Here is a 25,452-nt window from a genome sequence, read left to right as displayed (position 1 = left end):
GGAGAGTACAGTACAACAGAATTAGCAGAAACGTTCCCTGCCCATAACAAGCGTTCCTTTCTTCCCATCCCACCAGACTGGTTTTATCTTGGAAGTAGCAATCCCCAGAAAGTTGGCCGTCTGGTTTAGAAAGCCAGGTCGGGAACAGACAGAGTGGATCTTGCCCAAGGGGCAGACCAAAGTCAGCTGCTAGGTCAGGCTGAGTTGGTGGGTAACTAGTCACGCTGCCTGAATGCTAACACAGACTCGAAGAGAGCAAGAGAAACAGCCGAGCTTTTGACCCTGTGTCTGAGAGATGTTGGGGGATTTTTTGATTTCCTGAAAATAGCAGCAGCGGGCTCCTCAGGCCTCTGGATGGGCTCAAGTAATCGGGGGAGAGGGTACCGCTTGCCCTTAATGGCTTTTCTGGCTACATGTGTGTTCACAGGGTAAGGTTTTCATAAGTGAAGGGCACCAATCCTGACCGTAAGTGGTCAAAAGCGTGGTGTGGCCTGGGTCCAAGAGACACCACCCCTCTGGTCAAGAAATGGTGGCCATGGCTGCCAGAGCCGTGAGGAAACCTGCTGGAGAATGACTAGGCCAAAGGCATCATTCCTGGCAGGGAGGGTTGGATATTTTGCAGGGAAAGAATCTGGCGTCCAAAGGAAATTGGCCACGGAGGAAAGGGTGAGAGCAAGTTCAGCGATGCCGGGGGGGACTAATCGCTTAGAACCTGCGGTCCGCTCCTTTATCATTCTTAACTTCAAAGATGTATCTGACTGCCAATTTGGTGTCCAGGGTTGCGGTCGGAGTAGGTGAATAATAATAATGATGGCATTTATTAAGCGCTTACTATGTGCAAAGCACTGTTCTAAGCACTGAGGAGTTTACAAGGCGATCAGGATGTCCCACAGTCTTAATCCCCATTTTACAGATAAGGCAACTGAGGCCCAGAGAAGTTAAGTGACTTGCCCAAAGTCACCCAGCTGACAAGTGGCCGAGCCGGGATTTGAACCGATGACCTCTGACTCCAAAGCCCGGGCTCTTTCCACTGAGCCACGCTGCTTCCCTAAAATTGGCGTGCGTCCCTAAAATTGGGATATATCTTAGTAAATTTTCATTAAATCGAGGTTCTAGTTGGAACCAAAAACCTGGATCCCCCAAAATCGTGTGGAAAGGAAACATCTTTCCAATTAGGAACGCAGATTTCCCCAGAGTATATATGTAAGACACCAGGCCAGAGAGCTAGCCTGTGATACTTCATGTTTGCTTCTATTCATCAAATCTGTTACCACCGTGCCCTGGGGGTGAGGGGGCAGGCATGTGTGTGGGCTTTGTGTGTGTATGTGTGTGTATCTGTCCATATATATCTATGTGTCTCTATATACATACGTATGCATATGGATATACGACACCCAGCACACATTTTTGAAGGATATTCTCCCTAGAAATATTGACAGGGTGGCTATCCTCCCTCTAAGAATTCTTATGCTGATTGTGCAGGTTGGGAAATATATTGACCTAGTGATTGCTAAATTTCAATCAAGGAATTTTTAAGGTCAGTCTCGAAGAAAAGAGTGCCTTCAAAACCCCAGTACGAATGGGGGTCTGGAACAGACTAGTACCTTGAACCCGTGACCCGCTAATGGAAAATTTATTTACTAATTTTAATGTTTGTCTTCCCCTCTAGACTGTAAGCTCGTTGTGGGCAGGGAGAGTGTCTAATTATTGTTGTATTGTGCTCTCCCAAATGCTTAGTAGAGTGCTCTGCACAGAGTGTTTAATAAATACGATGAATGAATGGAGAAGAAATTTGAGGGTCAGTCAGTCGGATTTATCAAACACTTGTGTGCAGAGCACACGGCTAGGTGCTTGAGAGAATACAGTAGAATGATAATTAGACATTTTCCCTGCCCACAACAAGCTTACAGTCTAGAGGGGCTTTGTTATAGGCACCTGAGTCGGACAGGAAATATGTAAGCCTTTAATATCTTATGGGCCAAAAGAATCATCCAGAATTATTGTAATAAATTCATAAAAACCTGAACGTACACATTTTCCGACACACCTCCCAACTGGCCTCTTAGGGCAAAACTTGTGCAGGAAACCTGTACCTGGGCATTTTCATTAGGCCGTGGCTCGTCACAAAGAAGAGAGTGGTCTTTTTTCTCATCCCAGTTTGCGTCTTCTTGGCTGCCCCGTTTGTGGGTATTAAAGCGTGTAGCATACTCCGGGTGTCCTTCGAAATTAAACCCCGAGTACTCGTGTGCAGCACTAGAATGAATTCACAGATACTCAAGCGCGTCAGCCCAGGATTTCATGAGGAAGCCCTCCCTCGTTTACCCCAAAACTTTGGTCTCTGGTGTTTTAACAAGAAAAAAAATTGATTCTGCGATGTAGGGTTTGGAAATTGAATAAGAAACTGCGTGTCAAATCTCGTGGCTTAACATTCCCATTAGATGTGATGGAAAAAGTTGCTCCCCAGAAGCGTGATATGCGTAGTGTTTTATCTACAGACGGGTTGTAATGGTCTCGAGAGGTTTATGGATGTGTAGAATATCAACCACTCAGATTCTAAATATCCTCTGTTGAAGAGCTTCTTCATTCATGGAATCTAGAGGTTATCGTTATTACTATGATTCATTATTATTGTTATTCTAGTTATGCGAGTGTGGTTTGGATCTTGGTAGGTTAGCATCGGGGCAAACTTTAGCTGGTAGCCAGATTCTTGTTCTAACATGGCAACTTTTTAGGGACGAGACTTTGCTTGTGACTTTTCAGGGAATGGTATCAATCCCAGATTCCCAGTTTTCAGTTGCAGTTCCTATTCCATGGAAAAGCAGGAGCCTATTTCCCGGTTGGTGATTGGCGGGTTCATTTGTCAACAGAATAGAAGGCCGAAGCTTGTATATCAAGTGGAGCACGTTTAACTTTTGGGGTGAATGTTCAAATCACTAAGGCAAAGCTTCTGTCCTTATAAGGGCAGTTATAATATTAATTTTAGCTTTCATGGTGAGAAGGATAAAGTTAAACCTGGTACCTGACAGGATGTATTGAAACCATCTGATTTATTCTTGCTCGAACATCTTAGCGTTCTTTCTGCTATTAGTTGAAGTACTCTAGCCGTCATGCTCCTTTCCTAAGTAATGTTTTAAGGCCTGATCGGTACAAACTCTATATTTTGTTTTTATGCAGGGTGCCAACTCTGGTGTCTATGGAAGAGACCAAACTGTACACTGGTCTTGATTACGGTAGGTTCACCCTAATAGTTATCACAAAATTTCCTTCCCGCTTATAGATTCATCAAGAAAATAACTCCAAGACGGCAGGTAGGTGCGTCTCTCGCTAGTATAAGCTGCAGATGATAATAATAACAACTGTGGTACTTGTTAAGTGCTTACTATGTGCCAGCCACTGTTTAAGCACTAGGATAGATACAAGTCAGTTGTGTTGGACGCCGTCCCTGTCCCATAGGAGGACTCACAACCGTAATCCCCATTTCACAGATGAGGTAACTGAGAAGTGAAGTGACCTTCCTGGGCCTGTATCTTTGTTTTTTTGTCCCAAAAGAGGCTTAAAGTCATAAGAGCCAGCACTGGAAAGAAAATCGAGGCAAGTCCAGACCAGTTGAGGAAGAAGAGCTTGAGGCCTGGCAGTATAATTGGAGCTTAGCAAAATAACCAAATAAAGTGGGGAATGTCAGGTCAGAAGAAAACTTGGATGGTGACAGGGAGGCAAACCAGTTTGGGTGGTCTTATATTCATTCCCTTTGGGGAGCCAGAAAGTGATTTGACCTTTGGTTAGTAGCTACACTAGCTTGAACCTTGCTGGTCAGAAATTCATTTGCCCAGTAAATCTGGGCCCGAAAAGTCACTTATTGGACTGCCTACCCTTTAAGGAAGTATGAGTAATGCTCCCAAACCTGATGGGTTTGTGTGTTTTCAGTAACATCAAAGCGCATTTCATTTTCCCATTTGCAAGCCAGTCTGAATAATACCATTAAGCATTAATGGGGATTGTGGCGAGGGTTGCCTCGCTCTCCAGCTACTTGGTTCACCTCAGCAGCGTTTTTGTGTCACTGGACCGGCTTGAGAGATGGGAAATTTGCTTTGGTGTGGTTTGGGAAGGTGGGGAGGGGTTGTTAGTTTTGGGCATTACCTCCAGCTGAATAGAAAACTAAAGAATAGGATTTTGGGAGATTCCTGGTTATGTCTTCCTCGGGTACGCCTACCGGCGCTCAGAGGCCCGTGAAGGCCAAAGTCATCTATTTGTGTACAAAAGTCACTCAAGGTGGTCTTTTTTAAGGATTTAAAAGTAGGTCTTTGAAAACCCAGGTGTTTGAAGGTTTTGATCCGATTCACGGAGGATGAGGCACCTCTGAAGTGGTTGAGGCTTACGAAGCTAAGTACATTCATCATCAACCACCAAATTGAACACTGAGCAAGGCCTTTGGGGAATATACAGAAGTCAGTCTCCTGAATCACACACAGACACGCAGGCCCACATTCTGTTTAAGAACAAGAGGGCTGAGTGGAGTCATAACGAAAATTTAAATCGGGATGCGTGACGTGTGGAGGGAGCTGAGGGGCTGGGTGAGGAGAACCCATCAGGAATATCTCACGGAGGAGGTGGCCCGATGGGTTTTGAAGAAGGGGAGGAAGGAGGCTTGGAGAAGCTGAGCAGAGCAGAGAGGATGGCTCCAGCTCGGAAGTAAAGGGGGGCTCCGAAGAGCCTGAGTCCCAGGGGGCAGAGAGGGTACATGGGGGTGGGGGGATAATAATAATAATAATAATAATAATAATAATAATAATGATAATAATGGCATTTGTTAAGCACTTACTATCTTACTATGTGCGAAGCACTGTTCTAAGCACTGGGGGGGTTACAAGGTGATCAGGTTGTCCCACGTAAGGCTCGCAGTCTTAATCCCATTTTACAGATGAGGTAACTGAGGCCCAGAGAAGTTAAGTGACTTGCCCAAAGTCACACAGCTTACGAGTGGTGGAGTAGGAATTAGAACCCATGACCTCTGGCTCCCAAGCCCAGGCTCTTTCCACTGATTCACGCTGCTTCCCCGTAACGGGGGAAGCCGGCCGATAGGAAGCGGCTAAACCATTGCTCAGCCACGTTTGTTTTTGATGAGGAGAGACAGACGAGAGCCATTGGAGGATTTTGATGGGGAAGGGAAGGGCTCCATGGGGCAGTTTTAGAAAGCTGACTTATGCAGCTGAAAGAATGGAAGCTACACTGAAGAGGGGAGAGGCTGGGGCAACCAGAAAGTAGCCTCTCAGTAAACCTGAGGAGACCCTTTGTATCTGGGTAGAATGTGCTTTTCGCTTCCTCCCCGGTTGAATGACCCTCCACAGACATTCACCATCTAAACTGTATTCTCTGTGATTTTTAGATCTCTCCAGAGAAAACCACCGAGAAAGCATTGCTCGCGTCATAAGGAAACTACTCCGTAAGTACTTTCGTATCGAGCTCTCCCTAAAGCTCAGGCCTCTTACTTTTCAGCCCCATCAACATTTCAGATCTGAAGTGGCACAAACATTGGTTTGGTTTTCGCCCTGCAAAAGGGGGTTTGGAAGTCTTCAAATTCAGAGCGGGTCCTGTGAAAATGGGAGGGGGTAAAAGGGCCACAGGAGCTGCGTGGGGCTGGGACTGTGGAAGTAGCAACAGTACATTTTAATCTCTTACTGTGTGCAGAGCACTGTACTAAGTGCTGGGGAAGAATACAGAGCTGGAAATTACATGGTCCCTGTGTCTCAGGGAGGTTCAAGTATTCATCCCCTGCTGGATGTAAAGCTCTGTTCTGAGCGCTGGGAAAACAAGTATGTGTATGTTGTGGGCAAGCAGTGTGTCTACCACAACTTGTTTATACTGTACTTCCTCAACGCTTAGTCTAGTGTCCAGCACACAGTAAGCATTCAGCAAATACCATTGATTGATTGATTTGGTCCCTTAGTTTCCCCCCGCCAGGAGCTGATTCGCAATCTAAAAGCTATGGTGGAGCGGGGGTTAGCATCAAACACACAAGGAAAATTGAAAACGAAGAAAAGGAAGAGACTGTCCAACGGGTGGCTGAGAATGTGGATATTCTCTGGGGCATTTCTGAGGCTCGAACAAGGATCCCGTTTCAGTCTTCAGTGGCCCACTCCCCCAACCTCCCTCTCTTCCCCCTCACCCGCACCCCAACGAAGAAAATAACCATCCTGTGGATTCATGGGCACTTTAATTTTTTTTTTTTTCAAGTAAATGAAATATACTGATTTTTCTGTGCCTAATTCCAAAACTCTCTTTCCCTCCAATGATAGACCATATCCTTGACAACTCGGAAGATGATACCAAGTCTTTGTTTCTTATCATAAAGGTATAACTGTCTTTTGAGAGACGTGTAATTTTTAACGTGACCAAGCCCGGCGTGCTTTTGTAATTCGCAAACTGTTTGGCCGCAGATTATTGGTGACCTCTTACAGTTCCAAGGATCTCACAAGCATGAATTTGACTCCCGGTGGAAAAGCTTTAACTTAGTGAAGAAGTCAATGGAGAATAGGGTCAGTATCTTCGGTTAGAAAACCTAACGATCGATCTCTCTCCCACCTCCTCCCTCCCCCTCTGGCCCTGTCTCGCCATCAGAAAGAACATGCCAGTTTTCAGGAGGGAAAAATCACCATTCCCGTAATGATTTTGAGATCTGTGGGGAAGTGGGGGTGAGGGTGGGAGAGGAGTAGAGTGTGAGAACTGGCAGTGACCCGGTGCCCCCACGCCCAGGAGGTACTGAATAAATAGCGGTTCACCGAATGAATAAGTGGAAAATGTCAGACACGAATGCTGGGTGGAGGCGGTATTTATTTTGTGTTTCAGTTTGCATACCTGCTTTCAAAATGAGCTGTCGCAACTCAATATTACTACCCATTAATGCCCTTTCATGTGGCTTTATTTTCAAATGAAACTTGAAGAAACTCGCGCTTGCCTTCAGTCCAGGTCTTTTAAACAGAGACGACGATAGCGAAGCAAGCAGCACCACACCATATGGATTAGGAACAGAGTTAATCTGGAAAATAGGAGACTGGGAAAGTGGGAAAGCAGACAGATTCAAAAACAACACGGAAAGCCCTGATTTGACTTTGCTCTTGTGGCCTGGTTTTAGTTGTCATCCCCTTCAACCCAAAACAGCCCTTGGTCTCCCAACTCGGTGAAATAGCGAACTTGCGGCAGCGCGCCTTCAAGGAAGGGCATTGGCTACTTAGCTTTTTGTCTCCTGTCCTCAAGTTTAAGTTTTTAACCGGAGCAGTTAGGTAGCTGAAAAGTTACGAAGGTGCATAAAGACTATTAAATGAAGAAGAATCGTCTATCTTGAGAGCAATCCTTGTTTCACCTCCAAAGTGAAGTTATATGCTCGTGGGACTCTTTAAAAGATCTTTATTCAGTTCTCATAATAATAATAACAAAAAAGTAATAATAATAATAATAGGGGTAGTTAAGCATTTACTTTGTGCCAGGACCTGTACTAAGCGCAGGAGTAAATACAGGTAACTCAGTCTGGACACCGTCCCTGTCCCACAATGGAGCGCACGGTCTTAATCCCCATTTTACAGTTGAGGGAACTGAGGCACAGAGAAGTGAAGTGACTTGCCCAGTGTCACACAGCAGGCATGTGACAGAGCTGGGATTAGAACCCAGGCCCGTGCTCTATCCATCATCATCAATCATCAAACATATTTATTGAGTGCTTACTGTGTGCAGAGCACTGTACTAAGCGCTTGGGAAGTACAAATTGGCAACATATAGAGACAGTCCCTACCCAACAGTGGGCTCACAGTCTAAAAACACACTAGGCCACGCTGCTTCCCAGTAGGCTTCACGCTGCTTGCTCCTCAAAAGCAATCCTTCCTCCGAATGGTATAATAGCTGATTTTAGAAGTCAGTCATCTGGAGTGTCACCCAAGTGCCTCGGTTTATTTCCAGCTCCATTAGAAAACAAGGGGGCGAATGAAGAACAGCTTAGCGAACGATCTTATTTTTGAAATTGTATGGAGAAGATTTCCTACAACTGAGAAGACGTGACCAAAACGCACTTCGCAGTTTGAAAAAGAAGCCCTGGCATTTGTGTCATGTGTGTGGAGATTGCTGTGTAGTTGGGTGATCTGGCAAATTAAAAGGAAAGCCAAAACAAGTTTTGGTATTTGTCCAGGCCGCGACTGAGATTATACCTTATCTATTTTAACACCTGCCTTCCCTGTAGACTGTAAGCTCCCTATGGACAAGGGTCGTGTCTGCCAACTCTGTGGTACTGTACTCTCCCAAGCGCTTAGTACGGTGCTCTGCACACAGTAAGCACTCAGTAGATCGATTGGTTGATTGATCAAACTCAGTACTAGGGTTGGTGAGTTGAGACAACAGCATGCACCCCCTTAGCTTTCCAAGGTGTACATTCTGGGTAGAGGATGCGGGGAATGGAATATCTCTTGATCGGGTCATTGATGCAATGTGGGCAATAACTGGACCAACCTTTACTTGTTTGTTTCTCCAGCTCCACGGGAAGAAGCAGCATATCAGAGCTCTGCTGATCGACAGAGTCATGTTGCAGCATGAGGTAGGATGTGTTTCTCTACCCTGCCCTTTCCGCAGTGCCGCCAGAAAAAATAGACACGAGTCGAGGTGTCTTAAGAACCATTTTTGTCCAACTCTTCCGTTCGATCGTAAGTTCCTTGTGGGCGAGCAGCATCTGTCGTGGTTCTTCTGTACTCTCCCGAACGTTTAGCCCAGTGCAGTCCCCTGTACGACAGATGCGATGGATTGACTGCACGGCTCCATCTCCAGATGTTAGAAAAACTGCTGCTGACGTAGTTTTCCTTCCCTTGTTTAGTTGAGAACGTTAACTGTTGAGGGCTGTGAATACAAAACAATCCACCAGGACATGATCAGAGACCTTCTCCGTCTGTCTACAAGTTCATACGGCCAGGTGAGCCTCTGTCCCCGGGCTGATGAGCTACCCACGAATTCCTGCTACGGTATTTGTTAAGCGCTTACTGTGTGCCAGGTACTGTACTAAGCGCCGTTGCCTGCGTATCACTTGCCGACTACTACGTCGTGTACCCGCATCAAGAACGTCTGCATCCTGTTGGAGGGGGTGGCGGGAAGGTGGGGCACCACCAGAGTCTCCGGCTCCACGGGGTGCTTCCCAAATCCCCAGGGGCTTGGGGGCTCGCCCAGGTGGAAGATCAATCAATCAGTCGTATTTATTGAGCGCTTTCTGTGTGCAGAGCACTGTACTAAGTGCTTGGGAAGTACAAGTTGGCAACATATAGAGACAGTCCCTACCCAACAGTGGGCTCACAGTCTAAAAGGGGGAGACAGAACAAAACCGAACATACTAACACAATAAAATAAATAGAATAGATATGTACAAGTAAAATAAAGATGTCAAGATGGGGTGTCCTGTCTGAGCTAAGCCCCTTCCCACATGGGGGGGAGCCCTACAGAGGAGTATATATGTATATATGTTTGTACGTATTTATTACTCTATTTATTTATTTATTTATTTTACTTGTACATATCTATCCTATTTATTTTTTGTTAGTATGTTTGGTTTTGTTCTCTGTCTCCCCCTTTTAGACTGTGAGCCCACTGTTGGGTAGGGACTGTCTCTACATGTTGCCAATTTGTACTTCCCAAGCGCTTAGTACAGTGCTCTGCACACAGCAAGCGCTCAATAAATACGATCGATGATGATGATGATGATGAGCCATAGCAGCTGCTAGTTCCCAGCCCCATCACCGACGACTGGCACGACCCCACACTGGAAATGGGCTTCCCCTACCCCAACTCCCGGGCCCTGGTTTGTGGCCAGTCCCCCCCCTCCTACCCCACAAGGATGATGGGGCTCAGTAGTCCAGCTCCTCGCTTCTTGCCCTAGGAAACTGAGCTTTCCCACCTGCCAGGGGTTACTCCATCATCAATCGTATTTATTGAGCGCTTACTATGTGCAGAGCACTGTACTCCAGTGCAGTGAGAAGCAACGGGGCCTAGTGGGTAGATCCTGGGCCTGGGAATCAGAAGGACCTGGGTTTTCGTCCCGGCTCCGCCACTTATCCGCTGTGTGACTTTGGGCCAGTCACTTCTCTTCTCTGGGCCTCGTTGACCTCATCTGTTAGAGGGAAATTAAGACCGGGAGCCCCATGTGGGACATGGACCGAGTCCAACCTGATTAGCTCGGATCTACCCCAGCGCTTACTACAGTGCCTGGCACATAGCCATTAACAAGTACCATTTAAAGAAAATGAGAGCGGCATGGCTCAGAGGAAAGAGCATGGGCTTTGGAGTCAGAGGTCATGGGTTCCAATCCCGACTCAGCCAGTTGTCAGCTGTGTGACTTTGGGCAAGTCACTTCACTTCTTGGTGCTTCAGTTACTTCCTCTGTCAAATGGGGATTAAGACTGTGAACCCCCCCGTGGGGCAGCCCGATCACCTTGTAACCTCCCCAGCGCTTAGAACCGTGCTTTGCACATAGTAAGGGCTTAATAAATGCCATTATTATTATTATTATCATTCCAATGGCAGACTCTCCCCAGCTCCATGGGCTGGATAGCCAGGGTCCCTTCTGCCCGGGCTGGGCCGGACTAAGGAACAGAGGCCAAACTGAGCTCGCAGGACAGTTTGACCCTTGGCTGCCTTCGTAGCTTTTTCCAGCGAAGCGTCTTTCTCGGCCTTAAAGCGTGCCCTCATCTCCACAGGTCCGAAATAAAGCTCAGCAGACGTTCTTCACCGCCCTGGGGACGTATAACTTCTGTTGCAGAGACATCATCCCTTTGGTGTTGGAGTTTTTACGACCGGACCGACAAGATATCAGCCAGCAGCAGTTCAAGGTGTGTTTCTCTTGCGTCTCTTCCTCACCGGGGAAAAGAGGGTCATCGTTGCCGGTCTGTGGCTGAGAAACTGGAAATGGTAACGTGTTCTTGGCATCTGGCAATCCTCCATCCTGTTTTTTTCCCTACTCGTGGACTGACGTTTGCATCAATTTAACATAAATTCAGTGGAAGAGCAGTGTAGCCTAGTGGAGAAGTAGCCTAGAAGGAGCCTAGTAGCCTAGCCCAGGGCCCTGAGAGTCAGAGGACCTGGGTTCTAATCTCGGCTCTGCCACATGTATGATTTGTCACTTCACTTCTCTGGGCCTCAGTTGCATCTTCTGCAAAGTGGGTACTCAAAACGGGCACAGCTGAGGTAACTGAGTCAAAAGAGAAATGAAGGGACTTACCCAAGGCCGGAATCGGGCTCGGTACGTAGGTCCATCTGGCTGTCCACTAGGCCAAACTGCTTCTCTTGGATGTGAACTTAGGGAGGTTCGCCTCCATTACCCTAGCCCTATCTTTTGGGTGAGTTCTCTGCAGAGAGCTTCAAGCTCTTAATACAGTGCTCTGCACACAGTAATCTCTCCATAAATACCATTGAAGGATTGCAAGGTGCATTTTTTCTTGTCTGGTTAAAAGGTATCCTTATGAAGCGGGAATGTTCACTAGTAAACTGTCAGGATGGGAGACTTGCCCAAAAAAGCGAAACCTTGAACTTAAGCTGTGGTACCCATTCCTATGTAGTTTGGCTGGTATTCGGTGCTAAACGACACATTATTTTAAAGATAAATTCAAGCCTAGAATGGGCCCCGTTGCGTCCGTTCCTCTTCATCTTGGTGTAGCTGGGCTTCTCCGCGGAGAGGGCAAGGGTAGCCTCCTAAGGGATTGCGCGTCGGTGAGGGAAGAGCCAGGACCCGTCTGGGATAGCCATGAGGTCTGGAACGAATGACAGACTGGGGATGAGGGTAGCGGGCCAGAGAGAATAACAATAATAATAATAATAATAATAATGGCATTTATTAAGCGCTTACTATGTGCAAAGCACTGTTCTAAGCGGTGGGGAGGTTACAAGGTGATCAACTTGTCCCATGTGGGGCTCACAGTCTTAATCCCCATTTTACAGATGAGGGAACTGAGGCCCAGAGAAGTGAAGTGACTTGCCCAAAGTCACACAGCTGGCAGTTGGCGGAGCTGGGATTCGAACCCATGACCTCTGACTCCAAAGCCGCTACTCTTAAGCATATTAAGAATAAGCATATTCTTAAGCATATTAAGAATATTAAGCATCATGCCAGAGAAGGGTACACGAGGGGCTTGGGGCGTGGAGAAAGGGCACTCTTAGCAGAATCGTGCCTTCTAGGTTGCTGTCTGATCCCGAAGAATGTGCCTTGGGAAAGAAGATCCCAAATCTGTGCCTTAAAATTATTGGTCGCAAAGCCTTGGTGTCCCATGGGAGTAGCGGCATCCTGGCCCACCGTTCCCACAAAACGGTGCCCGAGAAAGACCCCCCCAACCTAGGGTGGGCTTGATTCATCCTGCCCCCATGGTGTGCGCTTCTAAAGTGGGCCCTGTAGAATTGAGCAGTGTCCGCTGCCGAAACGCACCCTCGGATAATAGTAATAATAATAACGATGGCATTTATTAGGTGCTTACTATGTGCAAAGCACTGTTCTAAGCGCTGGAGAGGTTACAGCATGATCAGGTTGTCCCACGGGGGGCTCACAGTCTTAATCCCCACTTTACAGGTGAGGGAACTGAGGCACAGAGAAGTTAAGTGACTTGCCCAGAGTCACACAGCTGGCAATTGGCAGAGCCGGGATCCAAACCGCCTGTTCGCTAAGATTTATGTTGCCAATTTGTACTTCCCAAGCGCTTACTACAGTGCTGTGCACATAGTAAGCACTCAATAAATATGATTGATGATGATGATGATGATGATTTAGGAGTGAGTCTGGGGGAGCGGTCTCTGTGCCGCGAAGGCTCGTGGATCTAACGGTAGCCCTTCCTCTCAGGGCGCCTTGTACTGTCTCCTTGGAAACCACAGCGGCGTTTGCCTGGCTAACCTGCACGATTGGGACTGCATCGTGAAGACCTGGCCCGCCATCGTCTCCTCGGGGCTCAGCCAAGCCATGTCCCTAGAAAAACCGTCCATCGTCAGGCTCTTCGACGACCTGGCCGAAAAGATCCACCGGCAGTATGAAACCATCGGCTTGGATTTCTCCGTAAGCAGAACGTCGTTGCCCCCGCCCACCGCCCCCGTGACGGATGTGCAGAGCTTTTTAAATCGAAGAACAAATTGCCTTTCCTGGATGGCCGATAAATGAAGCGTGATCTGCCAGGAAAGCTGAGCTGGTCTGTTCCCTCTTGGCAAGAAGGGATAGTTTCTGCCCGGTGCCGGGAACTCCTCGTGGGCTGGGAACGTGTCTATCGAACTGTCCTCTCCCAAGCACGTGGTACAGTACTCTGAAAGCACGCAGCACTCAGTTGATGCCATTGATTGAGTGCTCCCTCTTACTTCATCTTGCTACTGTCCTACTACAAGCCAGCCAGAACACATTACCCTCTAATGCTAACCTTCTCACTGAACCTCTCTCTCGTCCATCTCACCGCCGACCTCTTGCCCACATCCTCCCTCTGGCCTGGAATGCCCTCCCTCGTCGGATCCGACAGACAATTAATCTCCCCCATTTCAAAGCCTTATAGAAGGCACATCTCCTCCAAGGGGCCTTCCCTAACTAAGCCCTCCTTTCCTTTTCTCCCACTCCCTTCTGCGTTTCCCTGACTTGCTCCCTTTATTTATTCCTCCCCTCTCAGCCCCATAGCATTTACGTACATCCCTATAAATTATTTATATTAATGTCCGTCTCCCTCTCTAGACTGTAAACTGGTGTGGGCCGGGAATGTGTCTGTTTACTGTTGCACTGTACTCTCCCAAGTGCTTAGTACATATTTATTACTCTATTTATTTTACTTGTACCTATCTATTCTATTTTATTTTGTAAGTATGTTTGGTTTTGTTCTCTGTCTCCCCCTTCTAGGCTGTGAGCCCACTGTTGGGTAGGGACTGTCTCTGTATGTTGCCAGCTTGTACTTCCCAAGCGCTTAGTCCAGTGCTCTGCACACAGTAAGCGCTCAATAAATACGATCGATTGATTGATTAGTACAGTGCTCTGCGCACAGTAAGTGCTCAATAAGTCCGATTGAAAGAATGCACGAATGAGTGCCATACTAGTCTCAGCCACGCTTCCTTCCTTCCTTCCTTCCTTCCTTTTCCATGAAAGGTCCCAGAGGCCTGTGTTGCCGTCGCGGTCCTGCTTCAGAAGTCCAAGAACCCCTCAGTCGACCAGGAGCCACTCAGTCCAGAGGAGATCCGGCTCGGAGTCGAGCGCCAGCAAGAGAAGAATGCCGAAGCCTTGCAGTAAGTTGGGCACCTCTGTGGCACTGGGCATAATATTTGCCCACCAGCTGCCGTTCTGCTGCCTCTTGGGAAAAGAAAATGTGCCGCTCTCCTCTGTCCCTGTCACTTGGAATAATAATAATAATAACGATGGCACTTATTAAACGCTTACTATGTGCAAAGCACTGTTCTAAGCGCTGGGGAGGTTACAAGGTGATCAGGTTGTCCCACGGGGGGCTCACAGTCTTAATCTCCATTTTACAGATGAGGGAACTGAGGCACAGAGAAGTTAAGTGACATGCCCAAGGTCACACAGCTGACAGTTGGCGGAGCCGGGACTTGAACCCATGACCTCTGACTCCAAAGCCCGGGCTCTTTCCGCTGAGCCACGCTGCTTCTCAGCGTGGAATGTGGTCGGTGGAAAAGCAGACGGGAAGCCCCATTCTTCTGCTTCTTATCGAGGGATTACTGTGTACAAGAGCATGTACTAAACGCTTAGGAGAGTACAGAACAGAAGTAGCAGGCACGTTCCCTGCCCATAAGGAGTTTCCAGTCTAGAGGAGCATCCTAGGGTGGCGACTGTCAAGCAGAGTAACCCCTGGGCCGGTCACTGAGTTTCAGATGCAGCAATTCTTCTTGCACCAACTGAACCCGATGCTCGGCTGCCCAGGTCAGCCCTGGTCTGACTCACAAGTCGCCGCGTGAAGTCTTTGAAACAGCGTGGCTTAGAGAAGCAGCATGGCTTAGTGGAAAGAACATGGGTTTGGGAGTCAGAGGACATAGTAATAATAAAAATAATAATAATAATAATAATAATAATAATAATAATGATGATGGCATTTGTTAAGCGCTTACTATGTGCAAAGCACTGTTCTAAGCGCTGGGGGGGATACAATGTGATCAAGTTGTCCCACGTGGGGCTCACAGTCTTAACCCCCAGTTTTACAGATGAGGTCACTGAGGCTCTTAAGCAGCACTTAAGCGCTTACTATGTGCAAAGCACTGTTCTAAGCCCTGGGGGGATACAGAGTGATCAGGTTGTCCCGCGAGGGGCTCACAGTCGTCATCCCCATTTTACAGATGAGGTAACTGAGTTCTCTGAGAAGTTAAGTGACTTGCCTAAGGTCACGCAGCAGACGTGGCGGAGCCGGGATTCGAACCCACGACCTCTGAGGCCAAAGCCCGTGCTCTTACCACTGAGCTACGCCGCTTCTCTAAGCAGGACATGGGTTCTAATCCCGGCTCTGCCACTTGTCTGCTGTATGACCTCGGGCGAGTCGCTTCACTTCTCTCTGCCTCAGTTACCTCATCTGTAAAAATGGGGACTGAGGCTGTGAGCCCCACGTGGGACCACCTGATCACCTTGTGTCTACCCCAGCACTTAGAGCAGTGCTCGGCACATAGTAAGCGCTTAACAAATATCATCGTTGTTATTATTGTTATCGAGGCTGTAATGGGACGTGCAGATCATCATCAGTCGTATTTATTGAGCGCTTACTGTGTGCAGAGCACTGTACTAAGCGCTTGGGAAGTACAAGTTGGCACCACATAGAGACGGTCCCTACCCAACAGTGGGCTCACAGTCTAAAAGATCTGATGAAATGTTTGTAGACCGGTGTTGGGCTGCCCGGAATCAGATCCCCAGGGCCACTGACTATCCAGTAACCTGGTTCATTTTATTTATCTGAAGCTCGTGTTTGCACTTCACACGAAGAACTAAGGCCGCGTGCTTCCTTTTACAGGAACTATGAAAGCTTGGTGTACACTCTGTTGGACTGCGTGGATCAGAGAAATCTGTAAGTGTTCCGTGCTGGAAATCTCTGTCCCCCCGAGGGCCTGTGTTGGGTGATTCAAGTACATGGCTCAAGTACTCCATAAAATGAACCCCATAAACACCCCAAATTTCCAGTGGCTCAGGAACGGACTGTTGGCTCTCTTCTGACCTCAAAGGACACAATCCCGACTGGCAACCCCGGTCATAGCCGGCAGTTGGATGGTTGTGGATCAGAGCGCTTTTATGCCCCGGGGAGTGAAATGAAATGCCCCTAAAGGGGGCTTGTTTGGAGCCCCCAATATTGCGGCGGGGCGGGGGTGGGGGAGATCGCAGGTGTGGTTGGAAGGGATTGGGGAATGGGACATGTTTGGGGAGATTCGTGGGCCTGAAGTCTGGGTCACACGCGCGTGGAACACCACTTGCCGTGGGAGGAATTGGCCCATTAAGCGTCTGCAGGCAATGCCGGGGCCGAGGGAGGTTTCGGCGAACTGATTTGCACAGTGTGCGACCGTTTTGGAACTGTTCTGGACGTGAGCGATGGCTCGTTTTGCTTTTGTTTCTTAAGGCCCTGGAAATTTGAACACATAGGCATTGGCTTCCTCTCTTTGCTCTTGAGAGACGACCGGGTGCTGCCTCTTCGCGCCATCCGGTTCTTCGTGCAGAATCTCAACCATGATGCCATCGTGGTCCGAAAGGTAGCTGCTCCCCGGGATGGCTCGGAGGGCTTATGTCTTGACCTAAAGGCTGTGGAGAGGTTAGCCCAGGGAAACAGCCGGTTCCTTTTCCCGTTGCCAGTCACCATGTGGCTTCCAGTTCATTGGCCCCCACACCCCCGGGGCAGGGACCATTTGAGTTGTCTCGTGATTGATGGCTCAGATTTTTTTTTTTTCTCATGGTATTTGTTCAGCGCTTACTCTGTGCCTGGCACCGTCCTAAGCACTGGGGTAGACACAATCCAATCAGATCGGACACGGTCCGTGTCCCGTGTGAGGCTCACAGTCTTAATCTCCATTTTCCGGAAGGGGTAACGGAGGCCCAGAGAGGTGAAGCGACTCTTCCGAGGTCACCCAGCGGAGAAGTAGCGGAGCCGGCATTAGAAGCCGGGTCCTTCCGGCTCCCAGGCCCGGGCCGTATCCACTAGGCCACACTGCTTCTCGGTTGCCAGAAGGGCATGCTACGGATGGTGTGGGGCCTCAATCGCTGTAGATTTGGTTAATCCTAGTTAGGATCGAGTGACAACGGGAGGCAGTGCCCTGTACTAACTACTTGGGAAACCAAAGGGCACCATCCCCTGCCCCTTAAGGAGCTGACACACGAATGGGCAAGAGAGACATTAAACATTTTGTCACTTGAACCTAGAGTGCTTCCTTTCTTCCTGCCTTGTCCACCCGACCTTCCCTCTCTTCCTTGCTTTCTTTCCTCCCTTTCCCATGAAGCTGGGCCCGGGTGCGGCACTGTCCGATCTACAAAACCCAGGGCACATTGCTAATCCAGAGCCAAGACGGTCTCCAAACTGGAAGACCGGGATCTGGGCCCCAGAGAGGGCTAGGTGGGCACCCCGAGAAAGTGGATGGGCCCAGGAGTCGAGAGGACCTGGGTTCCAATCCTGACCCTGCTGTGTGACCTTGGGCTGGTCATCTAACGCCTCTGTGCCTCTGGATTCAATACCCTTTCTCTCGCCTGTATCCAACCTGATTGTCTTGTTTCTAGAAGCAGCGTGGTTTAGTGGTCAGCGCACAGGTTCCAATCCCGGCTTTGCCTTTTGCCTGCCGTGTGACCTTGGGCAAATCGATTCACTTCTCTGCCCCTCATCTGTAAAATGGGGATTAGGACTGTGAGCCCCAAGTGGGACAGGGACTGCGTCCAACCCGATTTGCTTGAATCCACCCCAGCGCTTGGCACATAATAAGCACTTAACAAATACCACAGTTATCTACTCCCGGTACTGAGTAGAGTGGGTGTTTGCGCAAAGCCTCACATCTTACCTTTTCTCGCCCCCGAGGTTGGGAGGGGTTTGTCCGCGGGCCTTGTGGAGATGACACACTAAGCCAAAAGCGATGCTCAACACAAGCTCTTCGTTGTCGTCGAAGGTAACAGACGGTTTCTTTTCTAGATGGCCATTTCAGCTGTCGCTGGCATTCTCAAGCAGTTGAAGAGAGCTCACAAAAAGGTGTCCATCTCTCCCTATGAAATCAGTAGGTGCTCCCTAAGGATTTTCAGATGTTCATTGAAGTTTTCAGCATAAGTCCGCACTCCCCCCGTGCCCCCTAGTTAGATTAATTAAACTTATAAGCAAGCAGATCAATCAACGAATGGTATTTAGTGAGTGCTTACTGAGTGCGGAGCACTGTATTAAGCGCTTGGGAGAGTAAGCGCTTGGGAGAGTACAGGACAACTGAGTTGGCAGACACATTCCCTGCAGACAGCAAGCTTCCAGTCCAGAGGGGGAGAATGACATTAATATAAATGAATAATTGGTGATATATAATTTATAGACTTTATGAGGGCTGTGGGGTTGAGGGGGTGTCACCCGTCGACGGGTTCGTTCAGTAATCGGCGCAGAGAGAGGGAGAGGGGAGAAAGCCTGAGTTTTCTAAAAAATTTATTCCGCGAGGCGAATTATTTAATTGTTTAGGCGCAATGGAAAAAACTTCCCTTGCGGGAGGAATGTAATCAATTCATCAGTTAGTAATATTAGAGCTTCCCTAATGGGAGGAATACACGTATACATTACTCGCGCGTGGCAGAACCCCCAGATCCCACCCAGGCGGAATTCCCTCACAGTTTGTTTGCAGTCATGTGCACGTCCCACTCGGGAGGAATCCACTTGAATTACACACCCATGGGGGAAGCCCCTATCTCCCACCCACGAGGATTTTCCATTTGGGAGGAATCCATTCAGTCGTTCCATACCCATGGCGAAGCATCTGGCTTCCAGCCCCACGAGCATCCAGTGGGACATGGGGCTCCTCACTTGGTGCAGGCAGAGCGGGCTTCTCACGCTTTGGACAGAGGTGCCCTGCAGGCATCTGCTGCGTCATCATCATCATCAATTGTATTTATGGAGCGCTTACTGTGTGCAGAGCACTGTACTAAGCGCTTGGGAAGTACAAGTTGGCAACATATAGAGACAGTCCCTACCCAACAGTGGGCTCACAGTCTAAAAGGGGGAGACAGAGAACAAAACCAAACATACTAACAAAATAAAATAAATAGAATAGATATGTACAAGTAAAATAAATAGAGTAATAAATATGTACAAACATATATACAGGTGCTGTGGGGAAGGGAAGGAGGTAAGATGGGGGGATGGAGAGGGGGACGAGGGGGAGAGGAAGGAAGGGGTTCAGTCTGGGAAGGCCTCCTGGAGGAGGTGAGCTCTCAGTAGGGCCTTGAAGGGAAGGTCTCGATCCTCTGCCCAGAAGGTTAGAGGCCGCAGGTATTTATCACCTGTGCTCCTAGGCCATTCCTGCTTCCGGCCTCAGTTTATCCAATCTCTGCCCTCCCCCCTCCTCCATACCTAATTTGATTGGCACAGGGGCGGGGGACACCTGTATTCATCATCATCATCATCATCAATCATATTTATTGAGCGCTTACTGTGTGCAGAGCACTGTACTAAGCGCTTGGGAAGTACAAATTGGCAACATATAGAGACAGTCCCTACCCAACAGTGGACTCACAGTCTAGAAGGGGGAGACAGGCAACAAAACGAAACATATTAACAAAATAAAATAAATAGAATACATATGTACAAGTAAAATAAATAGAGTAATAAATATGTACAAATATATATACATATATACAGGTGTTGTGGGAAGGGGAAGGAGGTAAGGCGGGGGGGATGGGGAGGAGCGTGAGAGGAAGGAGGGGGCTCAGTCTGGGAAGTATCTACCCTAGTGCTTAGTACAGTGCCTGGCACATGGTAGGTACTTAACAAATACCATAAAAAAGAAAGGAGTGGGAGAAAAGGAATTCCCAGCTTGGGCTGTCAATCTAGCATTTTTGGTTTGGAACTCACTTCCGAGTTCCGCCTGCTGGCTTAGGCGGCCACGAGGTAGCATTTGACCTTGAGGTGGCCGGTACCCCGTGGTCACCTGGGACAGGGTGGGGAGAATAATCCCACAGATACCTTATAACTTCTGCCCACGTCTCAGACAACTGCCGTTTTTCAGAGTTCTGAGAAAAATAGTTGTCTGTGAAGAGGTGGATCACTAACGGAACAACTCAAGTTAATCAATCAACGGATGGTACCTATTGAGTGCTTACCGTGCGCCAAGCTCCCTACTGAGTGCTTGGAAGAGAACAGTACAGTGAAGTTCATTCATTCATTCAGTCGTATTTATTGAGCGCTTACTGTGTGCAGAGCACTGTACTAAACGCTTGGGAAGTACAAGTTGGCAACACATAGGGACGATGCCTACCCAGCAGCAGGCACATTTCCTGCCCATAGGGAGCCCACTGTCTAGATGGAAGGAATGGACTTAATTATAATAATAATAATAATAATAATAATGACATTTATTAAGCGCTTACTATGATGTGCAAAGCACTGTTCTAAGCGCTGGGGAGGTTACAAGGTGATGAGGTTGTCCCACGGAGGGCTCACAGTCTTCATCCCCATTTTACAGATGAGGTAACTGAGGCCCAGAGAAGTGAAGTGACATGCCCAAAGTCACACAGCTGACAAGTGGCGGAGCTGGGATTTGAACCCATGACCTCTGACTCCATAGCCCGGGCTCTTTCCACTGAGCCACGCTGCTTCCATTCATTCATTCAGTCCTACTGAGTTAGACCGATCAGTCAACTGTAGCTATTGAGTGCTTATTGTGTGCAGAGCACTGTACTAAGCACTTGGGAAAGTACAATACAGCAATAAACAGTGACATTCCCTGCCCACAACGAGCTCACAGTCTAGAGGGGGGCCAGCCCAAGCTCCCGATTTGATGTAATCCCAGATTATAATAATAATGATGACATTTATTAAGCACTTACTATGTGCAAAGCACTGTTCTAAGCGCTGGGGAGGATACAAGGTGATCAGGTTGTCCCACTTGGGGCTCATAGTCTTAATCCCCATTTTACAGATGAGGTAACTGAGGCCCAGAGAAGTTAAGTGACTTGCCCAAAGTCACACAGCTGACAACTGGCGGAGCCGGGATTTGAACCCATGACCTCGGACTCCAAAGCCCGTGCTCTTTCCAATGAGCCACGCAGCTTCTCTGCTAATCCTAGATTAGGTGACTAGGATTAAGACCCAGACCATGTCAACTTGAAGGTGCGAGGGAGACTTCAATTCCCATCAGTTACTGATGGGAGAAATGGGAGAGACTCTTCTAGACTGTGAGCCCACTGTTGGGTAGGGAATGTCTCTATATGTTGCCAACTTGTATTTCCCAAGCACTTAGTACAGTGCTCTGCACACAGTAAGTGCTCAATAAATACGATTGATTGATTGATTGAGAGTATGGGGATATGTTCTTAAGTGCTGTGGGAGTAACCTGAAAATCAGGATCTTACGGGGTGCGGGTCTGAGTGCATAGGCAACGTAGAAGGGAGGGAGGATGGAAGAAATGAGGGCCTGCTCTGGGAAGGCCTCTCGGAGGAGGTGCCATTTCCAGGGAGAAATGTGGGCTGGCAGATAGGACGGAAGCAGCGTGGCCCAGTGGGCAGAGCCCAGGCCTGGGAGCCAGAGGACCTGGGTTCCAATCCCGGCTCTGCCACTTGCTGCCGTGTGACCGTGGGCAAGTCACTTCACTTCTGTGCTTCAGTTTCCTCATCCGTAAAATGGAGGTTAAATCCTTCTGAGAGGCCCATGTGGGACAAACTGATTTTCTTGTATCTGCCCCAGTGGTGAGGACAGTGCCTGGCACCGATTAAGTGCTTAATAAATACTTATTATTATTAATAATAATATTATGATGAGGGGAAGTCATGTCGCCAAGAAAATGACACTTCGCCAGCCATCCAGGGTTTTGGCTGATTGTATTTGGAAGGCAACCGTGTGTCCTGGGTTCAGCAGTGGTTAAGGAAGGACTTGGTGTGATGTTGCGAGCAAAGGGAACGATTTTGGGATTTTGAGCTCTCGGATCAGGTATTTTTTTGAGGCACGGGGGGTGGGGGTGGGCTAAGCCACCTTTCTGCTTCTGCAGCCTTTCTTTTCCCCTTCCCAGTACTGGGCCCCAAATGCATCGTCCACCTGAGGAGGCTGGTTTCCTGTCCCTGTGTTTTGTTTTGTTTTCTTAACCTCTGGGAAAGAAGCAACCTGTGAATACTCCCCTGGACTCGGAACAAGGGTCTAGTGGGTTGCCTAAAATCACATTTATTGAAAGCCCACTGAGTGCAGTGCGCTGTGCTGAGCTCTTTGAAAGTATCAAGCAAAGAAGCAACACAGCCCCTGCCCGTGGGAGCGTCAGAGTGGCCGTGAAGGTTTGTGGTGCCGAAGATGAATGGCCTCGAGCCGTATTTCCCGTTCCTTGTCTCTCGCAGGTGGATCCCCTCAGCTTCCCGGCATCGTGGCCGGCGACAGGCCCGATAACCACTGGCTTCATTACGACAGCACAAACCTGCCAAGGACCAAAACAGCCTGGGAGGCCAGTTGCTTCGTGGAGAAAACCCACTGGGGCTACTACACCTGGCCGCAGTGAGTCTTCGGGCATTGACGGGGTGTGGGAGGGCGGGCCTCTTGGCCTGGCTAGCAGACTCCCCACAGGCTCGCTATAAACGTCTACAAGGCAGGGGAACAGAGAGCATCGGGTGCCTGATTCCGGTGGGCCGGCCCTGTCATCCCGCTCTACGTACCCAAATCCAGGTGCACTATCAGTGCATTATCAGTGGCAGCAGCTTCCCGACATCTAGAAATAGTGCTCGCCGACAGAGCGTTCCTAGGCATTCTGGGTGCAGCTACTAGACCATCCTCCTGCCCTTCAGTCATTCGTATTTATTGGGGGCCCACTGTGTGCAAAGCACTGTACTAAGCACCTGGGAGAGAACAGTGCAACAATAAACATGTTAGTATGTTTGGTTTTGTTCTCTGTCTCCCCCTTTTAGACTGTGAGCCCACTGTTGGGTAGGGACTGTCTCTATATGTTGCCAATTTGTACTTCCCAAGCGCTTAGTACAGTGCTCTGCACCTAGTAAGCGCTCAATAAATACGATTGATGATGATGATGATGATAGACACATTCCCTGACCGTATCAAGCTTACAGTCTAGAGGACGAGTTTAGTCCAGCTTGTCCAGGGGTGTCAATTACAGGACCCCCACCCCTTCAGACCGATATCGGTGCCATCTTCGACCCGCTTTCGACCCCTTTTTCCTCAGAAACAACCGAGTAGGTGTTTATGAACCTTTAAATAAACCACTGGTAACGCGTTTGGCGTTGGGGGGCACCTTGTTAATCTGAGCTCTTCTAACATCCAGAAACATGGTGGTGTACGCAGCAGCCGAAGAGCAGCCCAAGCTCGGCAGAAGCAGAGGGGAACTGTCTGAGGTAAGCGGCAAGACTGTCACGGCGCGCGGTTTCCCGTCACGCTCCCCACTTGTCGTTCTCTCTCTCCCACTTAATAATAATAATAATAATGATAATAATGGCATTTATTAAGCGCTTACTATGTGCAAAGCACTGTTCTAAGCGCTGGGAAGGTTACAAGGTCATCAGATTGTCCCACGGGGGGCTCACAGTCTTAATCCCCATTTTACAGATGAGGGAACTGAGGCCCAGAGAAGTGAAGTGACTTGCCCAAAGTCACACAGCTGACAATTGGCGGAGCCGGGTTTTGAACCCATGACCTCTGACTCCAAAGCCCGGGCTCTTTTCCACTGAGCCACGCTGCTTCTTCGGTGCTCTTTTCCGCTTGCCGAGGCGCTCATCGTGTATGGGCAGTAGTGGCCCGTTTGGGCCCTGGGCTGGCTGTGACAGATAGCAATCGCCCGATTCCTGTAATCTGGAGTGTTGGGACAGTCACACATCCTCGCCTAAGACATGGCGGGCCTCGTGCAGAGGAAGAATTGAGTTGGGAGTCGGAGAAAATCCAGTCGTTCTCCAAGGCGGTCGATTGGCACATGGACTGCCCGGGCTCGCTGTGCTGGGACCGAGACAAGTCTGCGATCAGTCAACCAGTGGTATTTATCGAGCGCTTACTATGTGCAGAGCACTGTTCTAAGCACTTGGCAGAGTTTAATTCAAGAGAATTAGCAGATAAGTTCCTTTCCTGTAGCAAACTGAAGCCAGCCTTTTGGTCGGGGCCACGTGTTAAGGCTCCAGGAAAATTTAAATCACGGCAAATGGTGCATCTGACTTGATATTTTTCCTGCATTTTTGGATCCTGACTAAAGACAATGGTTGGGATGTGTTTGTTAGGAAGCTGTCCACTAGGTGATGGAATGGGTTTCGTTTTCATTCATAATAATAATAATAATAATAATGGCATTTATTAAGCGCTTACTATGTGCAAAGCAGTGTTCTAAGCTCTGGGGAGGTGACAAGGTGATCAGGTTGTTCCACGTGGGGCTCACAGTCTTGATCCCCATTTTACAGATGAGGTAACTGAGGTAACTTGCCCAGAGTCACACAGCTGACAAGTGGCGGAGCCGGGATTTGAACCCATGACCTCTGACTCCCAAGCTCGTGCTCTTTTCACTGAGCCACGCTGCTTCCGTTCATTCATTCAGTCCTGCTGAGTTAGACCGATCGGTCAACTGTAGTTATTGAGTGCTTACTGTGTGCAGAGCACTGTACTGAGCACTTGGGAAAGTACAATACAGCAATAAACAGTGACATTTCCTGCCCACAGCGAGCTCACAATCTAGAGGGGGGGCCAGCCCGCACTCCCGATTTGATGTAACCCCGGATTAGGTGACTAGGATTAAGACCCAGACCATGTCAACTTGAAGGTGCGAGGGAGACCTAGATTTCTGCCCATTATACTGGTACTTCATTTGCTCTTATTGAAAAAGTAAGCAGCGTGGCTCTAAAAATCTGAAAATCCCCAGCTTTGGGAAGACTACTGGCTGGTCGCTAGTCACTAACGTCAGCAGGCGCTGAGGGGAAATTTAGAATGGTTAGAGTGGTTTTATGGTGCACTTTTAAAAAAACCGTGTATTTTGCTTTCTTTTCTCTCTCCCCCTCCCCAAACCCCATTTGCAGGCAGAACAGATTATATTTGACCACTTTTCAGACGCTAAATTTGTTGAGCAGCTAATAAAATTTCTATCTTTAGAAGACCGAAAAGGAAAGGACAAGTTTAACCCTCGCCGATTTTGCCTCTTCAAGGTATCTAGAATTCATTGTCGTATTTTATTTGGTTGTATCTGTTGAGTGCTTACCGTGTACAGAGTATTATTATTATTATTGTATTTGTTAAGCGTTTACTATGTGCCAAGCACTGTTCTAAGCACTGGGGAGGTTACAAGGTCATCAGGTTGTCCCACGTGGGGCTCACAGTCTTAATC

The 25,452-nt window shown here is 48.4% G+C and overlaps 1 protein-coding gene across 1 annotated transcript in view; it reads left to right on the top strand.

Annotated features, from left to right (window-relative positions):
- The window catches only part of PSME4 (proteasome activator subunit 4), a 129,059-nt gene that overhangs the window by 70,082 nt on the left and 33,525 nt on the right, over positions 1-25,452 (top strand). The window contains exons 21-35 of the mRNA XM_038750814.1: positions 3,175-3,230; positions 5,384-5,440; positions 6,294-6,349; positions 6,435-6,533; positions 8,513-8,575; positions 8,849-8,944; positions 10,716-10,847; positions 12,842-13,051; positions 14,111-14,247; positions 15,969-16,022; positions 16,566-16,695; positions 18,114-18,195; positions 22,490-22,643; positions 23,422-23,491; positions 25,148-25,273. Of these exons, the coding sequence (XP_038606742.1) occupies positions 3,175-3,230; positions 5,384-5,440; positions 6,294-6,349; positions 6,435-6,533; positions 8,513-8,575; positions 8,849-8,944; positions 10,716-10,847; positions 12,842-13,051; positions 14,111-14,247; positions 15,969-16,022; positions 16,566-16,695; positions 18,114-18,195; positions 22,490-22,643; positions 23,422-23,491; positions 25,148-25,273 (1,522 nt within the window). The remainder of the gene's footprint in view (positions 1-3,174; positions 3,231-5,383; positions 5,441-6,293; positions 6,350-6,434; positions 6,534-8,512; positions 8,576-8,848; positions 8,945-10,715; positions 10,848-12,841; positions 13,052-14,110; positions 14,248-15,968; positions 16,023-16,565; positions 16,696-18,113; positions 18,196-22,489; positions 22,644-23,421; positions 23,492-25,147; positions 25,274-25,452) is intronic.

This window comes from Tachyglossus aculeatus, chromosome 9 (genome assembly GCF_015852505.1).
Source record: "Tachyglossus aculeatus isolate mTacAcu1 chromosome 9, mTacAcu1.pri, whole genome shotgun sequence".
Classification (NCBI taxonomy): domain Eukaryota; kingdom Metazoa; phylum Chordata; class Mammalia; order Monotremata; family Tachyglossidae; genus Tachyglossus; species Tachyglossus aculeatus.
Note: the sequence above shows the minus strand (reverse complement) of the source record. Positions and strands in the feature narration are given on the sequence as shown.